This window comes from Notolepis coatsorum (genome assembly GCF_963971535.1).
Source record: "Notolepis coatsorum genome assembly, chromosome: 2".
In the NCBI taxonomy this organism is placed as follows: domain Eukaryota; kingdom Metazoa; phylum Chordata; class Actinopteri; order Aulopiformes; family Paralepididae; genus Notolepis; species Notolepis coatsorum.
In genome coordinates this window covers 213,661,022-213,688,317 of record NC_140166.1, presented here as the reverse complement: position 1 = coordinate 213,688,317, position 27,296 = coordinate 213,661,022, and the positions used below count along the sequence as shown (strand labels likewise).

Sequence of the window (27,296 nt, the reverse complement as noted above, 5' to 3'; positions counted from 1 at the left end):
GTGGGCAAGGCGCTCGCCACTAACGCAGGAGACGCTGGGTTCGAGCCTAGCTCTCAGCGTTGCTACCAGCTGGCCGGTCGTTCATACTAACACAATTGGCAAGTGTTAGAGGGTGGGAAAGCCGGTGGGTGGGGATTGGACGTTGTGGACAGCGACTCCTACAGGTCGGTTTGACTTTGGTGACGCCGATGCGGCGGAAACAGGAAGTAGCGGGGGCAGTGTGAGCCTCCCACGCGTTACTCCTCGCCACTGAGAGTTCGAGCTGCTGCGGTGAAAAGATGAGACAGGCTGCCTCCTCGTGTACCGGAGGGGACACGTGATGCAAGGCTTCTGTCCTCACTACAGCCGACCAGTGGGAGGCATAGTCTAGCAACGTTCAAGACAGGGGAGGGAAGAATTGGATAATACGAAATTGGGATGGGAGAAAAATAGAAAAATGGGGAGAAAAAGTGGATTAAAAAAAAGAAGGGAAATAGCTTACCGTCTTCTCCAGAGAGAGACAAGAAGATAGATACCAGTTTCCTCTCTGTGTGTTCAGTAGAAAGCTATCTGGCTGTACGTTAGCCTAGCTTAGCACAATGAATGGAAGCGGACAGTGCTGGTTAGCCTAGGCATTGTCCAACTAACACCTCTCCCAAAGGCTAACCGGCACGGTCCGCTTCCATTCATTGTGCTAAGCTAGGCTAATGTGATAGCTTTTTTTTAAATATATTTTTTAGCATTTTTACAGCTTTTTATCGGATAGGACAGGCAGAGAGGAAAGATGGGTGAAGATGGGGAGGAAATGCAGCATAGGTCCCCGGGCCGGATTCGAACCCCGGACGCTGTGATTATACTGCGAGCGCAGTATCGTGGTGCGCCACCGTGGCGCCCCCAGATAGCTTTCTACTGACCTCACAGAGAGGAAACTGGTATCCATCTTCTTGTCTCTCTCTGGAGAAGACTGTAAGCTAATTTCCCAAAATGTTGGCGTGTTCCTTTAAAGTTCTGTATTTGAGTAAAGTAAAATACCGTGTGCACTTCCCCCCCCCTGGCTCTCACCCTGGCTCTCTGCCACTTGTAGTACATACTGTGTGCACTTCCCCCCGCCTGGCTCTCACCCTGGCTCTCTGCCACTTGTAGTACATACTGTGTGCACTTCCCCCCCCCTGGCTCTCACCCTGGCTCTCTGCCACTTGTAGTACATACTGTGTGCACTCCCCCCCCCCTGGCTCTCACCCTGGCTCTCTGCCACTTGTAGTAGGACACCACAGAGCCCCGGAGCCGGGGCACCAGGTCCTTGGTGATCAGGTGGACCGCGGGGTCTGGCTGCTGCCCCCCCGGCCGGGACAAGATGGCCGCCTTGATCTTCTCATAGTGTTCGTGCACATTGGACAACTCCTGCAGGAGGACAAGACGACAGGACAAGAAGACAGACTTCGTGAAAATACAAGCAGTGTGGAGAGAGAGACAGAGACAGAGAGAGAGACAGAGAGAGAGCAACAAAGAGAGAGACAGAGATAGAGAGCAACAGAGAGAGACAGAGAGAGAGCAACAGAGAGATATACAGAGAGAGAGAGCAACAGAGAGACAGAGAGAGAAAGAGATAAATACAGAGAGATATACAGAGAGAGAGAGCAACAGAGAGACAGAGAGAGAAAGAGAGATACAGAGAGAACAGAGAGAAAGAGACAGAGAGAGCAACAGAGACAGAGAGCAACATAGAGAGAAAGAGACAGAGAGAGAGAACAGAGAGGAGAGAGAGAGACAGAGAGAGAGCAACAGAGACAGCAACAGAGACAGAGATCAAGAGAGAGAGACAGAGAGAGAACAGAGAGAAAGAGACAGAGAGCAACAGAGAGAGAGTAACAGAGAGAGAGAGAGCAACATAGCGAGCAAGAGAGAGAGAGAGAGAGAGAGAGAGAGAGAGAGAGAGAGAGAGAGAGAGAGAGAGAGAGAGAGAGAGAGAGAGAGAGAGAGAGAGAGAGAGAGACAGAGACAGAGACAGAGAGAAAGGGGTATTGTGCCTGCTGTCTCACTGGAATGCCTGTGACACACCTGCAGTATATGGAATGGAACCATAATTAACGTGGTTAATTACACACCTATGTTTACCCTGCAATGTCATGTCAAAATGGCGACCGTGAAAGGGGCCTATATTGAAGGTACTAGCTGCTGGTGAGTGTTGGAACTGAATCGGGTGGTTTAGACTTTTCATAGGCTGTGTAGACAATAAGAATACAATGAAATGACACCAGTGTTATCCTTCAAGATGATATATAAGATATTGTATACTCTTATCGTCCCCGTAGGAAGGTTAGTCTTGGACTCCGTACTGCAGTTTCACAATAAAAGCATCATCACACATAAAAACTGAGTAAAAGTATAAAGAAACATCAACAATATATGTCCTGTCTTTTCTTTTTATTATGTTTTTGGTAGATATTTTATTGTTTTTTTACCGGGCAGTCCGGTAGAGAGAGAGGGGAAGTATGGGAGGATAGAGGGGGAAGACATTGGGCAAAGGTCGCCGGGTCCGGGAGTCAAACCCGGGGCGGCCGTGTTGCACCACAGTGCTGTACGTGGTGCGCCACCCTGGCGCCCCTGTTCTATGTTCTATGGTATCGCTCACTGCACTGTGACTTGGGCGCTTGCACTGTGGGCGTGTTCACTGAGGCGTGGGCAGTAATGGCAGTGGTCATATGTGATGTTGTTACGAAGGATCAGATTAAACCGAATATATGTATTTATTGATTGATATATATTGCATAATATTTGTATATCGTTTGATATCCCTTGTATATTCCTTGTACATATACACGGAATATCCCTTTAGCCTACTATAGCCCATAATAGTTCGTTCTCCTATTGGGCAGCGCCCACCAGGCGCCAGTGACTTACCCCTAGAGCCGACTTGAAAGCTACCGACATGACTTGTCTCAACATGCCCGCTTCTGCCCAGGGCTACGAGACAGTGAGCAGGCTGGCACTCGTTTATTCCCCGTACATATAAATATGGCGCGGCGAATACAGAACTTCCCTTTCAGTTCCTTTCAGTTCGAGTTGGAGTTCAGTCTTGTTCAGTTACCCAAGTGACGTCTCACCCACTATGCAACGTGCGGTAGAGTAGGGCTCGTATTGCCTCAAATAGAGTCGTGTTATCCTACTACGTTTGTTCAACGTATCGTTCGCTATTTACTAGTAAGCCTTCATTACGAGTCAAAGACCACGTGAAGTGGGTAATTGTGTGTCTACATAGAGCACTTATTGCCGCGTGCTAATAGGATAGTAACGTCAAGTTCAACCGTGGACCACCGCGCACTGGAGGATCTCCCCGGCGCCAGTAGAGCCACTTTCCGGCAGGATTACTATTATTATTCTTCATTGCTTTGACTGTGGCTGCTGGAGCAGAGAACCGTCTACCCCGCTGCTGTGTGGGATCTACCGTGAGGACATCACTCGAGCCCGTCTCAAGGAGAGACTCCACGGCTTCACCTGTGCGGCGCGCACACTGGGAGTACAGCTGCCTTTCCCCGCTGAGCCAGGGAGCAATATACCGTCTCCAGGTGCCTATTGAAGCTCCCTGTGGAACCATTGACTTTGCATAGAGCATCGCCTCCCCCTGCTGGCTTACAACCGGTAGTACCCCCCTTTCTAGCTATCTCCCCAGAGTACCAGAGATATAATTCCTAATATCCATATTGACTTGCCTACGCACATTCTTTGCCTTATAAGCGCATCTAAGTAATGTAATATAATATTCTGGCTGTAATAAATATTCTAAACGAGTATTTGTGTGGAAACCGTTTCATTGTGGAGGAGTTCTCATCTGATATACTTGTGTACGGTATGGCCAGTAATGTACATAAGACGGTAGTGGTTTAATGATACCATACTTGATTAATACAGTCAGGGAATTGTACCCCTCAGTTACAGATGTCATTCACCTGTTCACCTGGCATTCACCCTTTCAGGCGTCTATACTTTCCGCAGCCGCATTTCTGGCAGACGTTTCTGGTCATGTGACATGTGCGCCCAATAGCGTGACGAGCTGTGTCTTTGCCCATTTCCACGTCGAACAGCCTGCAATTCTGCAAACTACCTGGCGTTCTATCGCCATGCTCTAAGACAAACTCTAACCGTAACCAACTTCGAAAGAGTGCCTAAGCTTAACCGTCGAAAGAACTTGCCTAACCTTAACCAACTTCGAAGATTGCCTAAGCTTAACCAGTGTAGAAACTGGCGTCGGCCAATCAGAGAGCGTCTGCCAGAAATGCGGCTACGGAAAGTATAGACGCCCCTTTCACACCGGCAGGGCTTCGTGTCGGTTTCGGTTCCGGAACCTAATCTTGAACCGGCCGGTGCGTTCAGACCGAAGATAATGGGTTCTGAACCTGAAAAGTCGGTTCTCATCTGGAACCGAAATGTTTTAGTTTTTTCCTTGCGAACCGTGCCATCATCAGTGGCTGTGTTTTTCCTTACCTTCGCTGGGGCATGTTTTTGGATTTCATGGTGTTTTTTTTTGTTTTGTTTTTGTGATGTTTCTTCTCGACTTGTTTAACACTTTGGCTGCCTAAGGTTAAATTCATGATATACCATAGATTGCCAGCGCTATTTGTCTATGGAGAAAGTCCCCTTCTTTGCAGGGCTATAACTTTTTAAATTCTATTGCTACATTGCCATTATTAGGGCCCATTCAAAGTCCTATATGTATTGTTCATTGTGTAGCAACGTTAAACTTTTTCATTCACATATTCATAGTAAAGTATGGTCTAATGTATAAGTATGTTTTCATCTCTTTCTGCAGCTTTCTCCAGAACGTGATATATAGCCCCAAATGCATTATATTGATTATGAAATACAGTTTGATGGCAATCAGCGCGATATAAAAAATTCCAACTAGACGTACTTCTAGAAGTTACTACACGTCATCTGATGTTGACCGGATGGGCGAGGGGGCGTTTATAATTCCGTGGGCAGCGTTATACCAATCATCTAATGTGGGTCAAATGTTGATAATAGCAGTTAGTATCGAAGACGGTAACGTTACACGCTGAAACTCACCCCAGTCTCCGCGCGCCGTTGGGCGATCATCGTCGAGTAGAAATCTTATCATTATGGGATATATTTTTACCCGGTCCATCTCCAGCTTGTATAATGGTATATACGTCCAAATCATGTTGTTTATCGAGTTATTGCCAATCGATCACCGTGTAGCGTGACGAGCCAGAGTCCCATGACCTATAGCGAGCGCCCGGAAGTACTACGGTCGTCATGACAACCTCTATTCAACATCCTGTTTGGCGATTGCGCCGATCGGCCACCAGATGGCGCTCCTGAACCGCCAGAGAGCTCAGTGGGTCCTGCTGGTGGATCTCAGGCCAGCGGAGGGGACATATGAATCCGATCGCAGATTTTTGAAATATTGATATAAGGGCGACGTAACGCGTCCTCCGGCAACTTTAGCATGGCCAGCAAAGACGTCTAAAGACGGGTCCCGGCAGTCAAAGTGTTAAAGAAGACTTATCCGGCCCATGGGGACATTAACGTATATACGACCCCCAGTAGCAACACCGTCTCCTCTCAGCTCACCTCCAATAGATCCACACTGACGAGCTCCTGTGGTCGGGACGAGCGCTCCAAGAAGTCCTCGCAGAACGTCTTTTTGTGTTTCTTGGCGTACTTCCTCACGTGGAAAGTCAGCTGTTAGGGAACAGAACCAGAAGATAAAGAAGAATTAGAAGAACTGGAAGAACGTTTATTGTTCATGTACATGGAATGTTGTTATTGTTGTTGTTGTTGTTGTTGCAAAACCGCAATAGACCTTTCCGCCCTGTCAATCACGCAGAGAATAATAACCAATAAGATTGCCCGATTTCTTAAATTTCTTCAATTGACATGTCGTTGTTTCAGTGTGCGTGTGAGAATGTTTGAGAGAGCGTAGCAACAGTAACACAGTAATACTAATATTAGAGTCCTGAAGTTTTGGCCCTACAGCAACAATATGTTGCCTATAGACTGTTGCTAATAGATGAATATGTTGCCTATAGACTGTGATATGTATATAGAGAGCCTCCTCACAGGGTTATAGACTGTGATATGTTGTGATGATATGTATATAGAGCCTCCTCACAGGGTGAGGCGTGTTGTCTATAGACTGTGATATGTTGTGATGAGTAGTATATATACATATCGCACATTCTAAACTACTGCAGGACAGGAGGTTTCTTTCCCTCAAACAACTGAAACACAATAAAACTCCAACATAACTTAACTTTAGTGTACATGTTTGACAATGTAGAGAGAGAGCGAGAGAGCGTGATGTAATAGGTTTGAGTTTGAGCGTCCTAAGTTGCCATAGTTGATGATGTCACACCAGGATGTCATTGTAATGTCAACACACAGAGTTGGAAACGAGAGTTGTCTATAGACCAGACCTGGGCAATTACAGCCCACGGGCCACTTCCAGCCCGCGGTAAATTTTTACAATTCGAGATAATGAATATTGAGCAGAATTAAGTTCAAGTTATCATTGGTTCGGCCCTCCAACACAGTTCAGGTTTCTCATGTGGCCCCTTGGAAAAATGAATTGCCCACCCCTGCTATAGACTGTGATATGTTGTGATGATACAGAGAGCCTCCTCACAGGGTGGGGCATGTTGCCTATAGACTGTGATATGTTGTGATGATATGTATATAGAGAGCCTCCTCACAGGGTGGGGCATGTTGCCTATAGACTGTGATATGTTGTGATGATATGTATATAGAGCAGGGTTCGAAATTAACGCGGGCTTGGGGCAAAATGCCAGTGAAAATGGACAAAATGCCCTCGAAAATCAGTTAAGGGGGGCACAAAATGCCCCCGACAGTTTACTAATTATATATATATATATTCTGTTGAAGTCCGACATATTTAAATATCTCCGGTCATAATGTCCTGTGAGAATGATTCCCTCGCGACCTGTGTTTTGCTGATGAGAATGGCGGTGCGGCAGCTTGGTGCTGGATTAGCAAGAGGCGTGCAGCTGCGGAGCCGCAGAGCTCACAGTTGTGCCCGCACAGTGCAGTACTCCAATTCAGCCATTGGCAATTCAGCCATTGGGTGGGTGGCGCTGCTGAGCGGTCCCCAGACCGGACCTGATAGCGCCGCTGGCTCTGCAGTTGCATACTATTGGGATGAGTTTATCTCTTCGTCAGCAACAGCACGGAGTCTCGAGGGACTTATTTTATTTGGAATATATTAATGACTGTATATGCAAAAGTAGCCTAGTTTTGAGTTAAAATATTATAAATCTACATGCCTTGGGGATGTCATTCTATATAGCCTGCCTATCAATTGTTTTTAAGCTCAATAAACTGACCGGAATTTCTAACATTTGTCTGGGAGATTGAAATCTTCCAGGACACTGAGACCGGCCCCAGTATTTTCTAACGGAAACCCTGATGGAGACATTAACATTACGTTTTGTTTCATTTATGTGAGTAGTTTACAAGAGAAACCAAACTTCTCCTCCATTGCAAACACCGCAACGCTCCCAGCTGTGAGACACAATTTCACCCCTGTGCGCACACTCAGCTATGCGTTCTCGGCTTCCCTCATGTTAAGGGGGGCCGGGGGGGACAAAAAGCCCCAGACAGTTTACTAATGATATATATATACATATAGACATTATTAATGTCATTAACATTACGTTATCAAACATAGTATAAAAATTAATATGACTATTTATTTAACTGACGAGTGAAAGACGTGATTTATTAAATCTGTTTTGATCAGACGCCGATGTCGACGTCACTCTCCCCACCCTCTCACATTAGCAGGTGAGCAGCTCACCAGCATTTGATGGCATTTTGAAGACAGACAAGATGGAGCGTTTTTTATCAAACTATAAAAACACGAAGGAAAAAGAGTCTGAGAAACAGATTCCTTCAAATAAAAAAATGTAAAGCGGAGTATGATGGAGTCGTGGAGATTAGATTAATTTAGTTGTATTTTTTAAATGATAAGGAGGATGTTTAATAACCGTTTATCATAAAAATTCAGTGCCGCCGAAATACAAAAAAAAGCCTCAGAAAATCAATTAAGGGGGGCAAAAAAAGCCCTTGATTTTTTTTTTTTAATTTCTAACCCTGATATAGAGAGCCTCCTCACAGGGTGGGGCGTGTTGCCTATAGACTGTGATATGTTGTGATGATATGTATACAGAGAGCCTCCTCACAGGGTGGGGCGTGTTGCCTATAGACTGTGATATGTTGTGATGATATGTATACAGAGAGCCTCCTCACAGGGTGGGGCATGTTGCCTATAGACTGTGATATGTTGTGATGATATGTATATAGAGAGCCTCCTCACAGGGTGGGGCATGGCGGTGAAGAGGAAGGCCTTCTGCTGGAGCAGCTTCCTGAAGATGTACACGGCGTCAAAGTGCTGAGCGCTGACGGCGTCCTGCTCAAACTTCTTCACGTTGTCCCAGTCAATCAGGGCCAGCCGGATCTGGTCCAAAAGAAGAAGAGAAAACAGCAGAAGAAGGAGGACAATGCCGATATTAAAGTAACACTGCAACATTTTGTGAAATACACTTATTTGCCATCTTCCCCAGAGAGTCAGACGTGAATATTGATATCAATCTGCGCATCAGTTTTTAGAGTTGTTGGAATTTGTATTTCTTCATTCTTGCGATTGCTTGGCCCCTGATTGATTGATTGATTGATTGAAATTGTTTGAAAAATGTATTAACAGATTGCAGAATGAGTACAATACAGTACGGCTCAATACAAACAACTGTTAAGAAGATGCAGACCAGAGAAAGACTTTCATCTTGTTTACATCAGGGTCCCCCATTTTCAATTCATCATGACATTTATGACATACACGACATACAGATATACAGTACTGTTACATCCAGACATTTATGACATACCAGATCCATAGCTGTCAACATTGGGATTTGAAAAAACGGGATATTTCACCCCGCCCCCTTCCCCCCGGCACCGCCCCCTCCCAATGTAGTCTCCTCCCCCTCGTATGTATAATATTGTCTGCACTGCGCAGCCGTGGAATCTCGAGGCCATAGATTTAGAATAGATAGAAAGGGCACATTGTGGTGTATCATAATTAATTTGTTGAGTACAATAGGATTTTTATAACGTTGACACAAATTAAAGAATATTTACACTAATAAGTTCTCTTTTACCTCTTATTTAATTCATTCATTAATTTAATTGTAGGCACTGTTTATATTGTACATAGTCCTGTATATTGTGTCCTATGTTACTTTTGTGTTTATTGTCTCTTTCTATATACACCATGGGAAGGGGGGCACGTAATTGAATTTTTCTGTATGTCTTGCACAAATTGGAAAATTACAAAGTTGACTTTGACTTTTAACATGCGTCTATAGTGTCAGACACTTATTGTAATGTTAAAAACGGATACTGCTGTAATATAAAGTGAAATTCTACCATGCCCCCTCAATGTATCAACTTTAAACATACATCATTTCCATTATTTCCACCATGTGCAACATTTCCTAGGAACAGCAATGTCCATTCTATCAACTCCAAATCTGTGCTATGAGCTCAATTCTCCCAGTGCATGCAGAAGTAGAATTGCTGTCTTGTTTTGGATGAATGAGTAGAAATGAAAAACGGAAATCTTCTTTTATTAAAGTAGTTTTGACATGTGATATAGATAAAGATATTGTTTCATTGTGTATTGATTAACTTTGTGAAGCTGAAGTGTTGTAGTTGTGGTGGGGAACATAGTGTAGCGTTTAGGGGTTGTGCGGTGATGAGGAGGGAGGTTGAGGTTCAGAGAGTGAGAAGGGATGATAGGATTTCGTATGCGTAGGCAGTTAGGAAGTTAGGTCAGGGAAAGCAAGGTGAGGAAGGAGAAGGGCATTTGGCAGTAAGGGTAGTGCAGGAGGATCAGGGGAAGCAAGGTGTGGATAAGGGGTTTAGGAAAGGGCATTTGTCGGTAGAGGAAGTGCAAGAGGAGAAAGAGAGGGTGTGGGGGGTGAAGTTGGAGATAGTGGCATTTGTGACGAGAGTGGTGAATACTATAGTGATGGTTAGCAGTAGGACAGAGAGGTTAAGGTTAGTAGTTGAGGCGGCAGTATTAGACATGGGTATGAAGGGGTTGACAATAGGGCAAGTAACACAGGAGTTAGGGAAGTCAGGGAAGAAGGTTGTTGTGAGGGATCAAGTAAGAGAGTTAGGGAAGGGGGTGGTGAGTGTTCAGGAAGGCCAGAGTCAGTCGCTGGAGGCAATGAGTGACTCATAGACTAGGTTGGATAGGGTGGTGATGTTAGGGATGGGTTTTGTTTTGTTTGGTGTGTTAGGGGGTTGAATGGATTTGGTCGTGATCTGACATTGAACCGTTGAATAAGAAAAAGAAGAGGGGAGAATGGAAGACTGGCCCGATTTCCGGGTCGGTAGGTGGCGGTAAATGCCCCATTTATGGTGGCCGTCCGCCGTAAAACACCAAAAAGAAGAAGAAGAAGAAGACATTTGCTCTTCATTACTGCACTTCATCAAAAGTTATGCAATGGATTATGGGTAAATGCAACGTTAAAGCAGTGCCAATGTAAGACTGACTTTGTGATAATGACAATAATATAGTATAAAGTAGGTAGGGTATTATTTGGACTAAAGAATGGTGTTGTCTCACCCTACTCGCATGTTGTTGAGGGAGAGCACCATACATTATACACTGAGAAACCACGGCCGAGAGTGAGCTCTCCGGGAACAACCCCACTTTGCCGGTATCACTTAGGTAGTTGTAGAATGTAATACATTTCGTGCTAAACCCCTCCTTTATCCGGTCTCTGGTCTTCCGGTCTGACTTCCTGTGCTAACGTTCTAATCTACACTGCTGCCATGCCACCTGTCGTCACGGAGGGGAATTGCAGCCATTTTGTAAACATTTTAAAAATATGTAAAAATACGGGAACAGGATGATGGCGGGAAGGAAGGTTGAAATACCATACAATCCCGGGAAAAACGGGATGGTTGACAGGTATGACCAGATCTACAGATATACAGTACTGTTTAAGAGAGAAATCATAAAAGAAAATATATACATTCGAGGGGGAAAAAACTACATTCGAGGGGGTTGGGAGGGTGGGTGGAGGGGTTTGTACATTTACCGGGGCCAGTTTCGAAATGCAGCCTCCCGTAGGTGCTCTTCGAGGCTCTGGAGAAACGTGCATCCATTCAACTTCACATTCAACACTGCACTCACTTGGCTCCTCAGCAACACACCCACCAAGCATGAAGTCGACCGGATGAATGGTTCTCGAGATATGCAAAGGACAGATGGGAGCATTACAGCTATTTAAACTTATGATGTCACTACAGCACCACCTACTGGCCAAATGGCATCAAATTGTCACAGTCACTCAGACATCATAATCTACACATGTCCACCAAAATGTGGTTGCAATAACACAAAGTGTTCAGGAGATATGATTTTGTTTGTATTAGGCCTGCCCACCGCAAACTTTGAGGGAAGGCTATAGAAAAACTGTATGGAATAACAAACATCTGAAAAGGTAACTTATTTTCAGCTTGGTCCAGAGATGCTCTGTAGCAAACATGGTGACGATTGCTCACAATTTCTAGCAGTAGTAGCAAAAAAACAGATTTGGACAAAATACAAAATGGCGTTAAAACTATATGAAACAGCAGGGCTCGCAACTCACTTTTGATGCTCCAAGGTGTTTTCATTTGTGACAAATAATAGCAGCAGATACTATCTAGACACAAATGGGCTTACATAGATCCGTCTGGACCCACAGAATGCAGGAAAATATTGTTTCTGCGAGTTACAGTTCAAAGTTTACAGGCCAAAACAATGTGTATTGTTGTTATGGTGCCACCGTCTGGCCAAATGGCATCAAATTCTACACTGCACTCCCCTGGATCCTCAGCAATAAATTAACTGGTCAAGAAAGCCCCCCCGACATACCACAAAGCGCTTCGGGCAGTCCTTTGTGCCGGTGGCCATCAGGCTCCACAACCAGGCAGGGCCAGGACGCGTGTACCTGTTCCGCAACAGTAAGTGACTTCCGGGGTAGGCCTGATTGGCCCCGACAGGCACGTGACGCGGCAAACTCAGGACGCGCAACGAGGCTGCTGAGAGCTGTCGCGCGGAAATAGGCTGTCTATTGCCATTCTCTAACACAAACTCTAACCTTAACCAGCTCCTTAACAGCGCCTAAACTTAACCGTTCTAACCTTAACCAACTCCGAAACAATGCCTAACCTTAACCTTAACCTTAACCATGCCTAACCTTAACCGGCGAAAGAATACACGTTAAAAAAAAATCACGTTAAAAAAAAAAGATTTGATGGGATTCGAACTCACCAACAACGGACCGCAGGATCGCAGGACCGCTGCTCTGCCAGGTAAATGGCTGCTTTTTTATATAGCGCTTTTATCCAAAGCGCTTTACAATTTGTTACTTACATATTACCCATTCACACACCGACGGCGGAGGCAACCATGCAAGGTGCCAACCTGCTCATCGGGAGCAATTAGGGGTTAAGTGTCTTGCTCAAGGACACATCAACACGCTGCCCAGCAGGAGCGGGAATCGAACCGGGAACCTCCGGATTGCCAGACAACTGCTCTACCTCCTGAGCCACTGTCGCCCAGGTGAGCTATAGCGCCGAATGAGAGTCATGGCGTATTTGGACGGTTACGTAATTCCGTAAGCTCTGCCGCTCGGCTCCGCGGAGCGTGCCGCGCGGCAGAGAAAGTTGCGCGTCACGTGCCTGTCGGGGCCAATCAGGCCTACCCCGGAAGTCACTTACTGTTGCGGAACAGTTACACGCGGCCAGGACGGGCCAACTGCTGTGGACTGGAGGAGCTGGGTTGTGGACTGTAACTAATTAATGAATTAACATCATGATTGGACTTGTTTCTTTTTCTTTTCTTCCATTCACCACTTTTAGCTCTATTTTAGCCCTATGTATTTGTCCATCTTTGTTTTTAACACGTACTAAATAAGTGTATGTTATATATTAACTGTTTCTATTAACTGTTTTTAAATTGCCGTTATGCTGTGATGGACATCTGAATCTCCCCTCTGGGATAAATAAAGGTTTTCAATCAATCAATCAATACACCCCCTGAATGAGTGTGTAGTCGATCGGATGAACAGTTCTCGCTATATGATAAGGACAGGACCGACACACACAGTCACACGCAGATCACTTCCTTTATAGTTATAGGAACACGCCAACATTATGGGATTATATGTGCTAAATATCCCATAATGCTAAATGACCATCTTCTGCAGAGTCAGACAAGAACATAGATACCAATTTCCTCTCTGTGTGTTCACTAGAAAGCTATCTGGCTGCAAGCTAGCCTAGCTTAGCACAATGTGTGGAAGGAGATACGCATCAGCTAGGCTAGCTGTTGGCCAAAAACAACTCTCCCCGAGTTTTAAGCTAGGCTAGTGGTCCATATATCCGTTTCTGTTCATTTGTGCTAAGCTAAGCAGCTTTTTGAAGGCTAAGGGCTTGTGTCCATAGTGGACGTTTTTTTCAAGGCGGGCCGCTTTGAAAAAAGAAAAAAAAAAGCTCTGAGCGTTTTCCTGAGTCTCGCGACTGCCGCGGCTGCGCTACTTCCTCGATGTTGATTACCTTGATGAGCACGCTCCTTTCCAAAAGTCAAACTAGTTTCAACTTTATGCGCTGGGAGCGCTCCGCCCAAAAACGCTGCCGCCGAGCGCTAAAAAGCGAGGCGCGGGGCTGGGAAAAGGAGTGCGCCTGTCGCGTCTCCAGCATAGAAATGAATGACAGAAAGGAGCTGACAACTCATAAAACGTCCGCTATGGACACAAGCCCTAAAACATGTGCCCTGTTAAAGGAACACGCCAACATTTGGGGAAATTAGCTTACAGTCTTCTCCAGAGAGAGACAAGAAGATAGATACCAGTTTCCTCTCTGTGTGTTCAGTAGAAAGCTATCTGGCTGCATGTTAGCCTAGCTTAGCACAATGAATGGAAGCGGACAGTGCCGGTTAGCCTTCGGGAGAGCTGTTAGTTAGACAATGCCTAGGGCCTAACCGGTCATGTCCGCTTCCACTCATTGTTCTAAGCTAGGCTAACATGGAGCCAGATAGCTTTCTACTGAACACACAGAGAGGAAACTGGCATCTATCTTAAGTAAGCTAATTTCCCAAAATGTTGGCGTGTTCCTTTAACGTGTTATTGGAGGACGCAGCACAGGGGTGAGTAACCTCATGGTACCATGGTACCAAAGCACCTCAAAGGCGCTTAAAACAAGATAACAAACATCACAAAACAAACTGGTCAGACTACTACTTGACCTTACCCCCAGAACCCACCTCACCCCTGCCCACTTTGACAACCTAGGATGGCTTAGAGTAGACGACAGAGTACAGCAACTTGCAATGGGCCTGGTCTACAAGATACACTATACGACTAAGGTACCCATGTACATGTCAAAATACTTCCCAAAGGTCAGTGAATACCACAACCACTACACCAGAGGAAGCTCAACAAATCATGTTAAACCCAGATTCGGCTGAAACAAGGGACTAAACACGTTTCGCAATTATGCCACATCAATGTGGAACGCCCTACCTAAAGCTGTAAAGGAATGTGAATCCCTACCCACATTCAAAACCGCTCTTAAAGAGCACATACGGGAGGCTGCAATTCGAAACTGGCCACCGTAAATGCCCAAAACCCCCACCACCTCCTAATAGACAGTCTCCTCCCCACCGTATATATTCCTCTCCCTACTACCCACCCCCTCCTAATGTACAGTCCCCCCCTCCCCAACCCCCCCCCACCTCCAATGTACAGCCCCACCCAACCCCACCCCACCTACCAAACCTCCAATGTACAGTTTCTATGTCAAATGTATGTCAGTATTCCAATGTACAGTGTGTCCCCCTACCCTACCCAACCCCCCCCCCCCCCCCCCCCCCCCACCTCCAATGTACAGCCCCACCCCACCTACCCCAACCTCCAATGCACAGTTTATATATCAAATGTATATACACTCTTTTTCTGAATTTTTTTAGTATCACAAACAGTACTGTATTTGCAAATCTGGTATGTCATAAATGTATAGATGTAGCAGTACTGTCTATCTGTATGTCGTGTGTGTCATATGATGAATTGAAAATGGAGGACCCTGATGGAAAAACAAGACAAAAGTCTTTCTCAGGTCTGCATCCTCTTAACAATTGTATGTATTGAGCTGTACTGTACCCATTCTGCAATCTGTTAATAAACTTTTCAATCAATCAATCAATCAACCAAGAGAAACGCAGAGGAGAGAAAACTGCTGTTTTAGTGAGAGTTTCAAAAGTTTCAACCTTTTGTTTGGGTGTGCAGATCTGAGTCCCGTACAGGCCGTAGAGCAGGTACAGGCCCCCGACTCTGATCTGAAAGGTGTATGGAGGTAGGAAGTATCTGCAGGCTACAGTTATGATCTCCTGACTGAAAGCTCTCCTCTTGTTGTCCTCCAGGGGTCCACTGTAAAAGACAGGACATTTAAATGATAACCACAATATCCACATGAACAACAGAGATGTCATCATGACCACAGCACCTGCTGCACAGTGGTGTGTGTGTGGGGGGGGGGGGGGGGCGGACAGGGACACAGGCATTTGTCATTATACTTCTGTTCCCATAAAACCCACCATGTTATAAACAGCATGACCGCTGCAGAGCTACCTTGACAAGCCAATCAAACAGTATGTCTGGGCCCCCAGCCTAAATCCCAACAGTTCAATGTGGGCAACCTTATAATAATAATAATAATAATAATAATAATTTGCGTTAGTTAGAGGGAACTTACCTGAATATATCCGAGAACTTGTTCTCCTTCCAAATGTTGGAGAACACTTCAAATCGAACCGATTCTGTTAACTGAAACTGACGTAGCAACGCATCACAATCTCCTTCAACTTGGTCTTTGCAGTATTCCATTTCCATCGATTTTCTACGTGACGTTACGTTATTATTATAACTCCTTCATGGTTCTAGGTGATAAAATATTAATTAAAAATGTTAAAACGTTATAAAACTTGGGAGTGGGTTACCTGCATGTAAACATATACACCATTAATTAACAACATGTGTTATGGTCGTATCAACATCCATAGATATCAACACGAGCAAATGTCGACTATATTGTGCGTCATCAATGCGACCGACTGCTCGAGTAGGGTATATCTGCAGAGCCGCAGAGTAGGGTATATCTGCAGACTGCTCAGTCGGTGAATGGTGCGTTCGACTAATCGTAACCCGGTGAACTTGGAAATGTTTTAGTTCACCCATAAGAAAGAAAGACATAACACTTGTCTAACATATATAACAACTATAATAACTCCATAAAAAATCTAATCTACGAATTCCAATCTGGCTTCAGAACATCCCACTCCACTGACACCTCTATTTGAACGACCAATATCAAACAAGAGGTGGACGCGGGCAAATACTGCGGCATGGTCATGCTGGACCTACAAAAGGCCTTCGACACTGTCAATCACTCCATTCTGATTGACAAGCTAAAAGCAATTGGTTTTGATAGTCTATCAGTGAGCTGGATGCAATCCTACCTTGAGGGGAGGGAACAGGTGGTGGAGGTAAACGGTACCCTATCCCCCCCCCCCCCCCCCCCCCCTCACAGTGAGCTGTGGTGTTCCACAAGGAAGCATACTAGGACCGCTACTGTTCCTAATTTATGCAAATGACATGTCAGCTTGTGACTGCAACTTGTTCCTGTTTGCGGACGACTCAGCCCTGCTGGTCTCTGACAAGAACAAGTTACAGGTTGAAAAAACCCTCAGCTCGGAACTAGGCAAAATCTGCATATGGCTCGCTGATAACAAACTATCATTACACATGGGCAAAACAGAGTCCATTCTCTTTGGTTCAAATAACAAACTCAGCAAGACCGACGGCTAAGCTTCTAAGTTACAGTGGGTGACAAATATTGTCACAAGGAAAGATGAAATTACCTACCATGGGTTCCATCCTAGAGGCTAATCTTTCCTGTGACAAAATGGCATCCAATGTAATAAAAAAAAGTCAACCAACGAACTCGATTCTTGTACCGTATCTCCTCTCTGGTAAACAAGAATACCCTGAAGACTCTGGCAGGAGCACTCATTCAAGGGTACTACGACTATGCTTGCACCTCATTGATTGATTGATTGAAAAGTTTATTAACAGATTGCAGAATGGGTACAGTAGACCAGAGAAAGACTTTCGTCTTGTTTACATCAGGGTCCCCCATTTTCAATTCATCATAACATATATGACATACATGACATACAGATAGACAGTACTGCTACATCTATACATTTATGACATATCAGATTTGCAAATACAGTACTGTTTGTGATACAAAAGTGTCCAGAAAAAGAGTGTATATACATTTGACGTAGAAACTGTACATTGGAGGAGGTTGGGTGGGTGGGGTGGGGTTGGGTGGGTGGGTGGGGGCTGTACATTGGAGGTGGGGGGGGGGGGGGGGGGTTGTGTAGGGGGGACACACACACCAAAGCACCTCAAAGGCGCTAAAAACAAAATTACAAACATCTCAAAACAAACTGGTCAGACTACTGCTTGACCTTACTCCTAGAACCCACCTCACCCCTGCCCACTTTGACAACCTAGGATGGCTTAGAGTAGACGACAGAGTACAGCAACTTGCAATGGGCCTGGTCTACAAGATACACTACACGACCAAGGTACCCATGTAGGCTACATGTCAAAATACTTCCTAAAGGTCAGTGAATACCACGATCACAACACCAGAGGGAGCTCCACAAATCATGTTAAACCCAGATTCGGCTCAAACAAGGGACTAAACACGTTTCGCAATTATGCCACATCAATGTGGAACGCCCTACCTAAAGCTGTAAAGGAATGTGAATCACTACCCACTTTCAAAACCACTCTCAAAGAACACCTACAGGAGACTGCAATTCGAAACTGGCCCCTGTAAATGTCCTAACCCAACCCCCTCCAATGTACAGTAAATTACCTAGTATGGTTGTCAATATTCCAATGTACAGTTTTGCTTGTTTCTACAGTGTTCCCCCCCTCCAATGTACAGTAAATGACCTAGTATGGTTGTCAATATTCCAATGTACAGTTTTGCTTGTACAGTTGTACAGTGTTTCCTCCCCCAAACCCCTCCTACCCAACCCCCCCCAACCTCCTCCAATGTACAGTTTTTACGTCAAATGTATATACTCCCTTTTCTGGACTCTTTTTGTATCACAAACAGTACTGTATTTGCAAATCTGGTATGTCATAAATGTATAGATGTAGCAGTACTGTCTATCTGTATGTCATGTATGTCATATATGTCCTGATGAATTGAAAATGGGGGACCCTGATGTAAACAAGACGAAAGTCTTTCTCTGGTCTGCATCCCCTTAACAATTGTGTGTATTGAGCTGTACTGTATTGTACCCATTCTGCAATTTGCTAATAAAGTTTTTAATCAATCAATCAATCAAACCTTAAGAGGAGCTGCATCCGATCCGACCAGCAGGTGGTCAACAGAAATGAGAGGTAACGTTGTGCAAGTTAAAACATATGTTACGATATTATTTAATCGTATTCATCGAATTATTTCAGATGTATTCTACATACGATCTCATTGGTGGTCTATATGCAAAGGGTTATTATCCCATCAGAATTGGTCATGTGATAAATGGAGACCATGGCCAGGCTAAGTAAGCATGATATTTTAAACGTTGACTGACTAAAGTGACCATAACCATTAGCAAGTCACATCGCAGTCCAGCTGCCCAGCCCCCATATGCTTGCCTACTAGCCTGACTGTCATTATTGTGATTATGTGGTTATGTGATTTATGATTATATATATGTGTGTGCATGTGTGATTATCATATGGTGTGCCTGCCATATGTGTGCCTGCCTATACAGTGTGTATACATGATGTATAGATTTGATTTGTCCCTGTACACTTTTTTTTTTTTTTTTTTTATATAGATGCACAAAATGCATAGAGAGTGAATGGGACGTGCATAGGACTTTAGAGGGGCAGGTGCTTAAAGGCTGAAAAGGGCACTATACCTGTGTGTGTTTTAACCGAGCGCGCATAACGCCCGATTTGCGGGGGGGGCCCCTTTTTATGCTTTTTGGGGGGTTTTGGTGATCAAATATTGAATATTGAACTATACTAATCAGTGCAGGAGCTCACTTATCCTTGAAAGACACTTTTATCACTGACTTAAAAGGCCCATACATCTCCATAAATGTTCAGGGGGAGGGAATAAGTGCTTACCCTACAGACCCCAAGTCCAAGAAGTGCTGTATATTCTGTATTGTTTAATATAAATGCATTTTTTATTCCAATCCCGATTTGTATTTGAGATTCCCAAATCCCATCGGACTTGACTTCTTCGTGTCCCTCAATGAGTGTAATACCAGCATTCAACTGTATGCGCCACAGCGGTGCACCCACGCTATGCATAAAATATAGGTCCGCGGAGAGGCACGCTGAGGAGGCCGTGCAAACTGAAATGGAATATGGGGCATCTTTCTCTCTTTACCTAATATTTTGATTATATCCTGACATTTTTCAGTTGGAAGGGCAGTCTATATGCGTAACAAAAAAAGAAAGAAAAAAAAGGCACTTTTTTACGAGGCTCAAAAAGGCAGGTGCTCAAGCAGCCCTTGGGCTCGATGTGTGCACGTGCCTGTATGTAGTCCATAGAGTTGCTACTAGATGGCTGCTTGACTTCTATGTGGGTGCCGTCGACTGCTCCAAAACATTGCGGCATGCCATGAGCACGATGGAAGCCCACAACTAGATCCTCAGCCTCGGGCTCCGTGAAAGGCAGTTTTATGTAGTTTGGACCCAGGTGGGTGGCGATCGCTGTGCATGTCTGCCGAACAATGACGGACACAGACTGTCGCGACACGCCGAAGGTGTTAGCAGTTTTCCGTAGCCTTCCCTCGTCGCTCAGGTAATGGAGTGTCAACGCAACCCTTTTAAGTGGATCAATCGCTGCCCTCATGTTGGTTGTCTGCCATTCAATATATAGACGCAGCTCTGCTCAGCGCGACGACAGAGGCTCTCTGGACATGCGAAAGTTCTCCTTCGATTCATTCTCCACGACAACAACGCGATTCACGAAGTTATCCCACCAACTGCTGCTGGTTCTGCCCGTCGGTCTCACCCAAAACTTTCGCCTGGTTGCCCTTCTGGTTGTTCTCCGCGGTGTGTTGAAGAACATGTTGTAGCTGTGCTTCATCATGTCCATCTGTTGTTGACGGCGATGATACAGGATGTAATGGGAAATATTAAAGGACAAAACGATGAGCCGTTTACAAATCATTCTGAGTCATTATTAATAATAGTATAGGATATTTCATTAATATTTGAAGCTCTCCTCTGATGATAGCATGATTGTCTCCTCCGGGCCCTCAGGCTGTAGGGTCCAGTGCCTCCCATGCTCGTCTCTATGGCTCTCTGTACATCTGCCCCCCCCACACACACACACAAACACACACAGTGCCTGGTCACAGGCTGGTCAATGGAGCCACTTTCTCAATTAGCTCTTGTCCTGATCATGTATGATGTCAGCTCACATGGTGCTCACATGGTGTCATGTGCGCATCCACTTTCTTTCGCTCTCTCTGTTTCTCTCTCCATACCCCATCTCTCCCCTTCTCTATCGCTTGACCTAAACAACCTCCATGTCCCTGGGGCCTAGTTCGACCCCAGTCATACCCATAAGGGGAACCAAACAAGGTATCATTAGCCAGTAGGGCACAAATGAGACATAGAAGACTCATGACATGATCTCAGCTAAACACCCCTCCCTCCTCTAACCCATTACCCCTAGCCCCCTTCTTCTGACACAAGCACACACACACATACATACACACGCACATACATACACACACACACCCCTCCCCTTCTCTGCTTCATCCATGAGGGTATAAATATGTCATGTGTCTTCATTCTGATGCTGGTGGGAGAGACTTAGCCCCGTGGAAGGGCTGGTCGGAGTTCTGTCTTCTCTGTGTTCTCTGTGCAATAAAGACTGTGCAAATAAAACTTTGTCGCTCTGAATATATCTGGTTCAGCTGGTCCATAACTATATCAATTCAAGGACTTACGAGGGAAAGAAAATCCCTAAACGTTTATTTCACCATGGTCACAATGAAAGGACAGTTTACAGACAGATACATCATGTTCACACATAATCGTCTGGCCATAAAGTGACGAAGAGCTCTGGTCAGACGTACATTAAATACACACTTGTCAGACGTAACATAATACATCAGATATGATGATGAAGGTAAATAAAAATGGTTCCCAGTTACGGTAATCAACCTTGGCTAGGCGGTGATGTTTGTTATGTTCTTAACTGGAATGCTAAACAACCTTGCTAGCAGAGGAAAATATTTAGGTCAAAAGTCATCCTCTTCACATTAAAGGGACCGTAGTCTGCCAGTGTCTGACAATGATAAAATGATATCTCAACACAGATCTATAATGACATGATAATATATTCCACGACAAAGAGCAGTACATTTGGCTGTAAAAGCCTGATCAAGATCTTCTGCATAACGAACGCAACTACCCTGTTGTACGGCGCCATTGTTGTTGATGTCTCCGTCTGGACAGAGATACTTGAATTCGAGAGAACCCATGCTTATTTGAACCTTTCCGAGGACGAGCGCGCAGACAGCACAGAGAGCAATGGGGGGTGGGGGGGGGTTCTGGTTGCTCTGCAGGCCTGGTTTCTTTCTTTTCAGCAAAACACAGATTACCAGTCCAGTTAAACGCTTTTCTGAATGATTTATGACAACACTTCTACCAAGTGGCCCAATGTTTTGACCATATAAAATGGATAAATAACCCTTTTAAAAGCAAGTGATGATGTAAACATCCCTGATGTAAACAAGACGAAAGTATTTCTCTGGTCTGTATCTGCATTCCCTTAACAATTGTGTGTATTCTGCAATCTGTTAATAAAGTTGTCAATCAATCAATGATCAAAGGCTTTTGACAGATATATAAAGAGAGCATCAGTGTTTCCTCTTATCTAAAGCTGAAATTATATCATTAGTAATCAAAGTGCTTTTCTTTTTTATGTATTGATAACTCTGTTAGTATAGTACCGTTAATGTAAATGGGCATTCCACTCAGCTATCAGAGAAACACTGCCCTCTTGTGGGTCAAACATGGTAAAACCACAACCCTCAAAACTCCTGCAGCTTAAACGAGACACATGGGAGTATGTTCAAGTCCATCTTTAATAATAATTTACAGACTGTGATTTGACAAAGATTTCATTCATCGGTAGAAGTTCTTGGTTTAATGACAAAAGAAAAACAATGAATCTTACCCTCATCAGTCACACGTCATATTTCACTAGCATGTTATTATGTACTTGACTATTATGGGACCCAGTCAATCACATTACAACATACTGGTACTCTTATCAAGGGGGGACCCAAGGGGAGACAGTCCCTTGACCCTTTTTGGGTCCCGCCGCCTGTAAGTTTAAGAAACCCTGCTTTATTTGAACTCATCAACTAAATTCCAACTACAATGGTAATACTCTCCAGAACAAAATGCAATCTAACTAGTCCGTTCTGTGACAGGTCACCTAAACACCTCATTGTCCCCTCTGTGCCCTGAAGTATGCACTTCTAGACTCGTGGGTAGCCTAAAGTTCCAATCAAAGTTTTTTAAATTTGGATTCAATTCATACATTCTGATGGATCTGTAGATGGAAAATGATATTTGGAACTTTCATAATTCCACAATTCAAAATATATATGTTTTACGGCAAACAAACAAAAAATACAGCAAATACTGTTTAAATCTCATAATTTATCTCGTCGTCTACCGCTAGTCCTTGTATCGAGAGCTCAGTCGATCTAGAGGGGGAGCTACCACTTTGTTTACGTTTGGACAGGCCTTCCATTTTGAAATGAGTCTTTAGGTTTAGAATTCAGTTGTATTCTTGCTCCTCACACTGTGTGCTAATCGATCCATGCCGAGAAGTCTCGAGTGAACACCTGCACGGTTCAGGGAACACAACGAAGAGGGATGGACCCATCTCAAAAACCGCCCTCTTTTCTTGATCCTCCAATCACAACTGTCTCATCCCTCTGACAACCTTTGTTGTTCAATTTCAAATGATTGTGAAGTTGTTTCACTGAGTTACAATGTGATCCTTTGTCATATTAGTTACAAATATAAAAGAATGATGTACATCATTTTTTTTTAAAGTTTCCAGATTAAAACCAGGACATTACCAAAAAGTACACAATATACAAAACAATGCAAAATCTGCCTCCAGTTCTGTATAAAAAACAACAACACAATACCAACACTTTGCATTCATACAGACAAGTCATACAAACGGTACAGCAAGACATCCGTTCTGCACTCGTAACAACGGTAAGGTCAAAGGTCAGAGGCACGGCAACAGACGGACATGACATCTACAAGGCACATGGAAGCAAACAGAAATGCAGTTCCCGCCACGACTCAGTTAAAGCTCGAATTACTCCAGGGCAACGGGAACTTCCTATTGGATAAACAGCAGGAGTGTGCCAAAATGTGTGTGTGTGTGTATGTAGCATACGGAGTGTTTGACTAAGAATGAATGAAGTCTGTGTGGGGTTGAACAAGTGAAGTGTGTGTGTGTGGCTCTTGAGACGCTGCAGAGATGGTCGACTGGTACAGCAGATGGCATCTGGGATCGTAGAGCGCTCGGGGGAGACGTGTCCTGGTGCGGTGAGGCTGCCTGTCTGGTACAAGGCTAACAAGGCACGAGGCTAACAAGGCACGAGGCTAGCAAGGCACGAGGCTAGAAAGGCACGAGGCTAGCAAGGCACGAGGCTAACAAGGCACGAGGCTAACAAGGCACGAGGCTAGCAAGGCACGAGGCTAGCAAGGCACGAGGCTAGAAAGGCACGAGGCTAACAAGGCATGAGGCTAGCAATACACGAGGCTAGAAAGGCACAACGCTAGCAAGGCACGAGGCTAGAAAGGCACGATGCTAAGCAAGTAACGATGCTAGCAAGTCACGATGCTAGCAAGGCACGATGCTAGCAAGGCACGATGCTAGCAAGGCACGATGCTAGCAAGGCACGATGCTAGCAAGGCACGATGCTAGCAAGTAACGATGCTAGCAAGGCACGATGCTAGCAAGGCACGATGCTAGCAAGGCACAAGGCTAGCAAGTAACGATGCTAGCAAGGCACGATGCTAGCAAGGCACGATGCTAGCAAGGCACGATGCTAGCAAGTAACGATGCTAGCAAGTAACGATGCTAGCAAGGCGCGACGCTAGCAAGGCACGATGCTAGCAAGTAACGATGCTAGCAAGTCACGATGCTAGCAAGGCACGATGCTAGCAAGGCACAATGCTAGCAATGCACTGGGCTAGTAAGGCACGAGGCTAGCAAGAGTTAGCATCAGTAGAGAAACACGGGGGATGGGCCTGAGGTAACCGGACATCCAGGGACCAGGGGAAAATAATATAGAGCACCGGGGTGGGGATGGGGTGGGGAGGAGGGGGCACAGCAGTCCTTGGGGTTATCCGTTAGCCGCTGGGAGCTAGTGTTTAGCGGTTACTCCTCATGGCCTCCTTGGCTGCCAGGATGAGAGGAGTGAGGCTGGACAGGGGCTTGGCCACCTTCAGGAACGGGTGCTGCAGGATAGACAGACAAGATGGGCACTGCAGTCAACATCATGATGGAGAGGCACACCACTGGTATTTTTAAGGCCCTTACTGGTAAACTACCTCCTTATACTACATCATTATTGGTAAGCTACCTCCTTATACTACTTCATTATTGGTAAACTACCTCCTTATACTACATCATTATTGGTAAGCTACCTCCTTATACTACAGCATTATTGGTAAGCTACCTCCTTATACTACAGCATTATTGGTAAGCTACCTCTTTATACTACAGCATTATTGGTAAGCTACCTCCTTATACTACATCATTATTGGTAAGCTACCTCCTTATACTACATCATTATTGGTAAGCTACCTCCTTATACTACAGCATTATTGGTAAGCTACCTCATTATACTACATCATTATTGGTAAGATACCTCCTTATACTACAGCATTATTGGTAAGCTACCTCATTATACTACATCATTATTGGTAAGCTACCTCCTTATATATACTACATCATTATTGTTAAGCTACCTCATCATACTACATCATTATTGGTAAGCTACCTTATACTACATCATTGGATGGAATGGAACGTTGGAACATATGGAACCCGTTCTAGTTTGCTATGAGCAGGGTAAATCTTCATTTTGCTATGATGCCCCTCTAGCTCATGGAATGAACTCCAACACAGTCCTTAAAGCTTGAGGTTCTCCCCTCTGTTGCAGAGTTTAAAACCTTGACCTCCAACCATTGTCAATCAAGTTGTACGTGTTTTAATTGATTTGTTATCCTTACTTTTTGTCTTATTGTTATGATTTTATATGCCTTTCTTTGCCTAACTCTGCATGTACAAATCGACGTGACTGTAAATGAGGGAAACCACAGTTGCCTTTTGAGTTTAAATAAAATAATGGGGGGAAAAATATATTTTCCAGGAAGTAGCTGGTGACCTGTGTATGAACTGCGACAGGTGGTCAAGTGAATATTCCCCTGAGTTCAACTGTTCCTGTTTTGATCACGAGACGTTTATTTTTGACATGGGCATGTTTCTGTAAACATGCACGTTACCTGCAGTAGCTCCCTGCCGCTCCCTCGCTTCTCCACGTCCATCTCCAGACAGCGAGACAGGAAGGACCTGAAGACGGGGGACAGCTTCTCGGGACTCTGCAGCTCAGGGGTGCCGTTGGTGGCGATCAGATACAACGCCTGGAGGGGGACACACACACACACACACACACACACACACACACAGCATGGTGATGCAACAGTGAGGGAATGGATTATGAAAATAATCACAGAATTCTAGAATAGAAAATCTTTATCGTCAAGTAAATCTTTTATTATAAGTAATACCCGAAATCTGTCCTCTTTCATTTAAGCCCGTCCTAACTAGTCAGGAGCAGAGGGCAGCCACAGTCCAACCCCAGGGACCAACTCCAGGTATAACTGTTCAGTCAGCTGTTTATATACATAACACTCCTGTTGAAATTGTAAATAAGCTATGAGTTCTTAAGCATCCAGATCTCCGACTCTCTCTCCTGGTCACTGAACATAAAAACAAAAGGCACAACAGAGACTTTATTTTCTGAGGTGTCTGAAGAAGCATGGCATATACATAAAGTCAAGAGTCACGTGACTAAGTTGCCCTCCTACCTGCGTGAGCTGCTGCACAAATAAAATTACGACGGGGCTCTATGGAGAAACCATGACACTCCCCCTGACTAAAAGTAGTTTCAAGCGAAAACGGCTGGATGTCATTTAGCCAAATCAGCATGGCTGTGAGTGTGAGTCTTTCACCTTTTACATTATCTAGCTTTGGCATGGATTGATTGTTTAGATCGCTAGCATGGCTAACAAATGCAAATAATATTGTAGTTTCCCCCGTTGTTCTGAACAGGATTACGTTCCGTTTGCCCCCTTGATGCGCGCGCGCACAGAGTCTAACGTATACAGCGAACAGGTCTATGAAGGACACCAGTCATCCAGCACTCAGCCTCTTCTCTCTCATTTCCCCTGGGCCGGTCAGACTACTGAACAGTAGCATCTAAATCAATATAGAAGCTGTGGATTATTTAGGGATGCTCGATATTGGCTATTTTACCGATACCGATATACCGATATTGTCCAACTCTTAATTTCCGATACCGATATCAACCGATACCGATATATGCAGCCCCCCCCCCCCCCCCCCCCCCCAAAAAAATAAGTTATAATTTCAGGTAATTAACATTACATATCTCTTGTTGTGTAATTAACACAAGATTATGCATACTTTGACAATAAATAAATAATAATTTGTTCTTACTTGCTTGCCTGGGTAAATAAAGGTTAAATAAATGTAAACAAAAAAGTTTATTTGAATTTATTTGAAAACATACCGATATTTTCCGATATCACATTTTTATGCAAATATCGGCCGATAATATCGGACATCCCTAATTATTTATTGATTTTATTGTATGTTGCTATTGTTGTACTAAGCTTTACTGAACTTTGTACATCGACGCAGGACCCCCCCTCCTCTCTCCCCTCCCCCCTTTCACTGACTTCGGCTTCTTGCCATGATGCACCCCGGGCAGAGCAAACGCAGTCACCATGGGGGGACGCCATATTGGGATG

General features: G+C 44.6%; 1 protein-coding gene and 1 long non-coding RNA gene across 2 annotated transcripts in view; both read right to left on the bottom strand.

Moving 5' to 3' along the window:
• LOC311223742 (uncharacterized protein) overlaps nucleotides 1-16,122 on the bottom strand; it is a 44,462-nt gene extending 28,340 nt beyond the window's left edge. The window contains exons 1-5 of the mRNA XM_084308514.1: nucleotides 15,826-16,122; nucleotides 15,341-15,500; nucleotides 8,333-8,473; nucleotides 5,572-5,682; nucleotides 1,219-1,380 (exon numbers count right to left, since the gene is read on the bottom strand). Coding sequence (XP_084164640.1) covers nucleotides 1,219-1,380; nucleotides 5,572-5,682; nucleotides 8,333-8,473; nucleotides 15,341-15,500; nucleotides 15,826-15,962 — 711 coding nt within the window. The 5' untranslated portion in view covers nucleotides 15,963-16,122. The remainder of the gene's footprint in view (nucleotides 1-1,218; nucleotides 1,381-5,571; nucleotides 5,683-8,332; nucleotides 8,474-15,340; nucleotides 15,501-15,825) is intronic.
• Nucleotides 16,123-22,264: 6,142 nt separating this feature from the next.
• LOC311223283 lies at nucleotides 22,265-25,887 on the bottom strand. The gene is made up of 2 exons (XR_014619410.1): nucleotides 25,746-25,887; nucleotides 22,265-24,695 (listed from the first exon to the last, which is right to left on the bottom strand). It is a non-coding gene; the product is annotated as an uncharacterized lncRNA (long non-coding RNA).
• Between the last annotated feature and the right edge of the window lie 1,409 nt (nucleotides 25,888-27,296).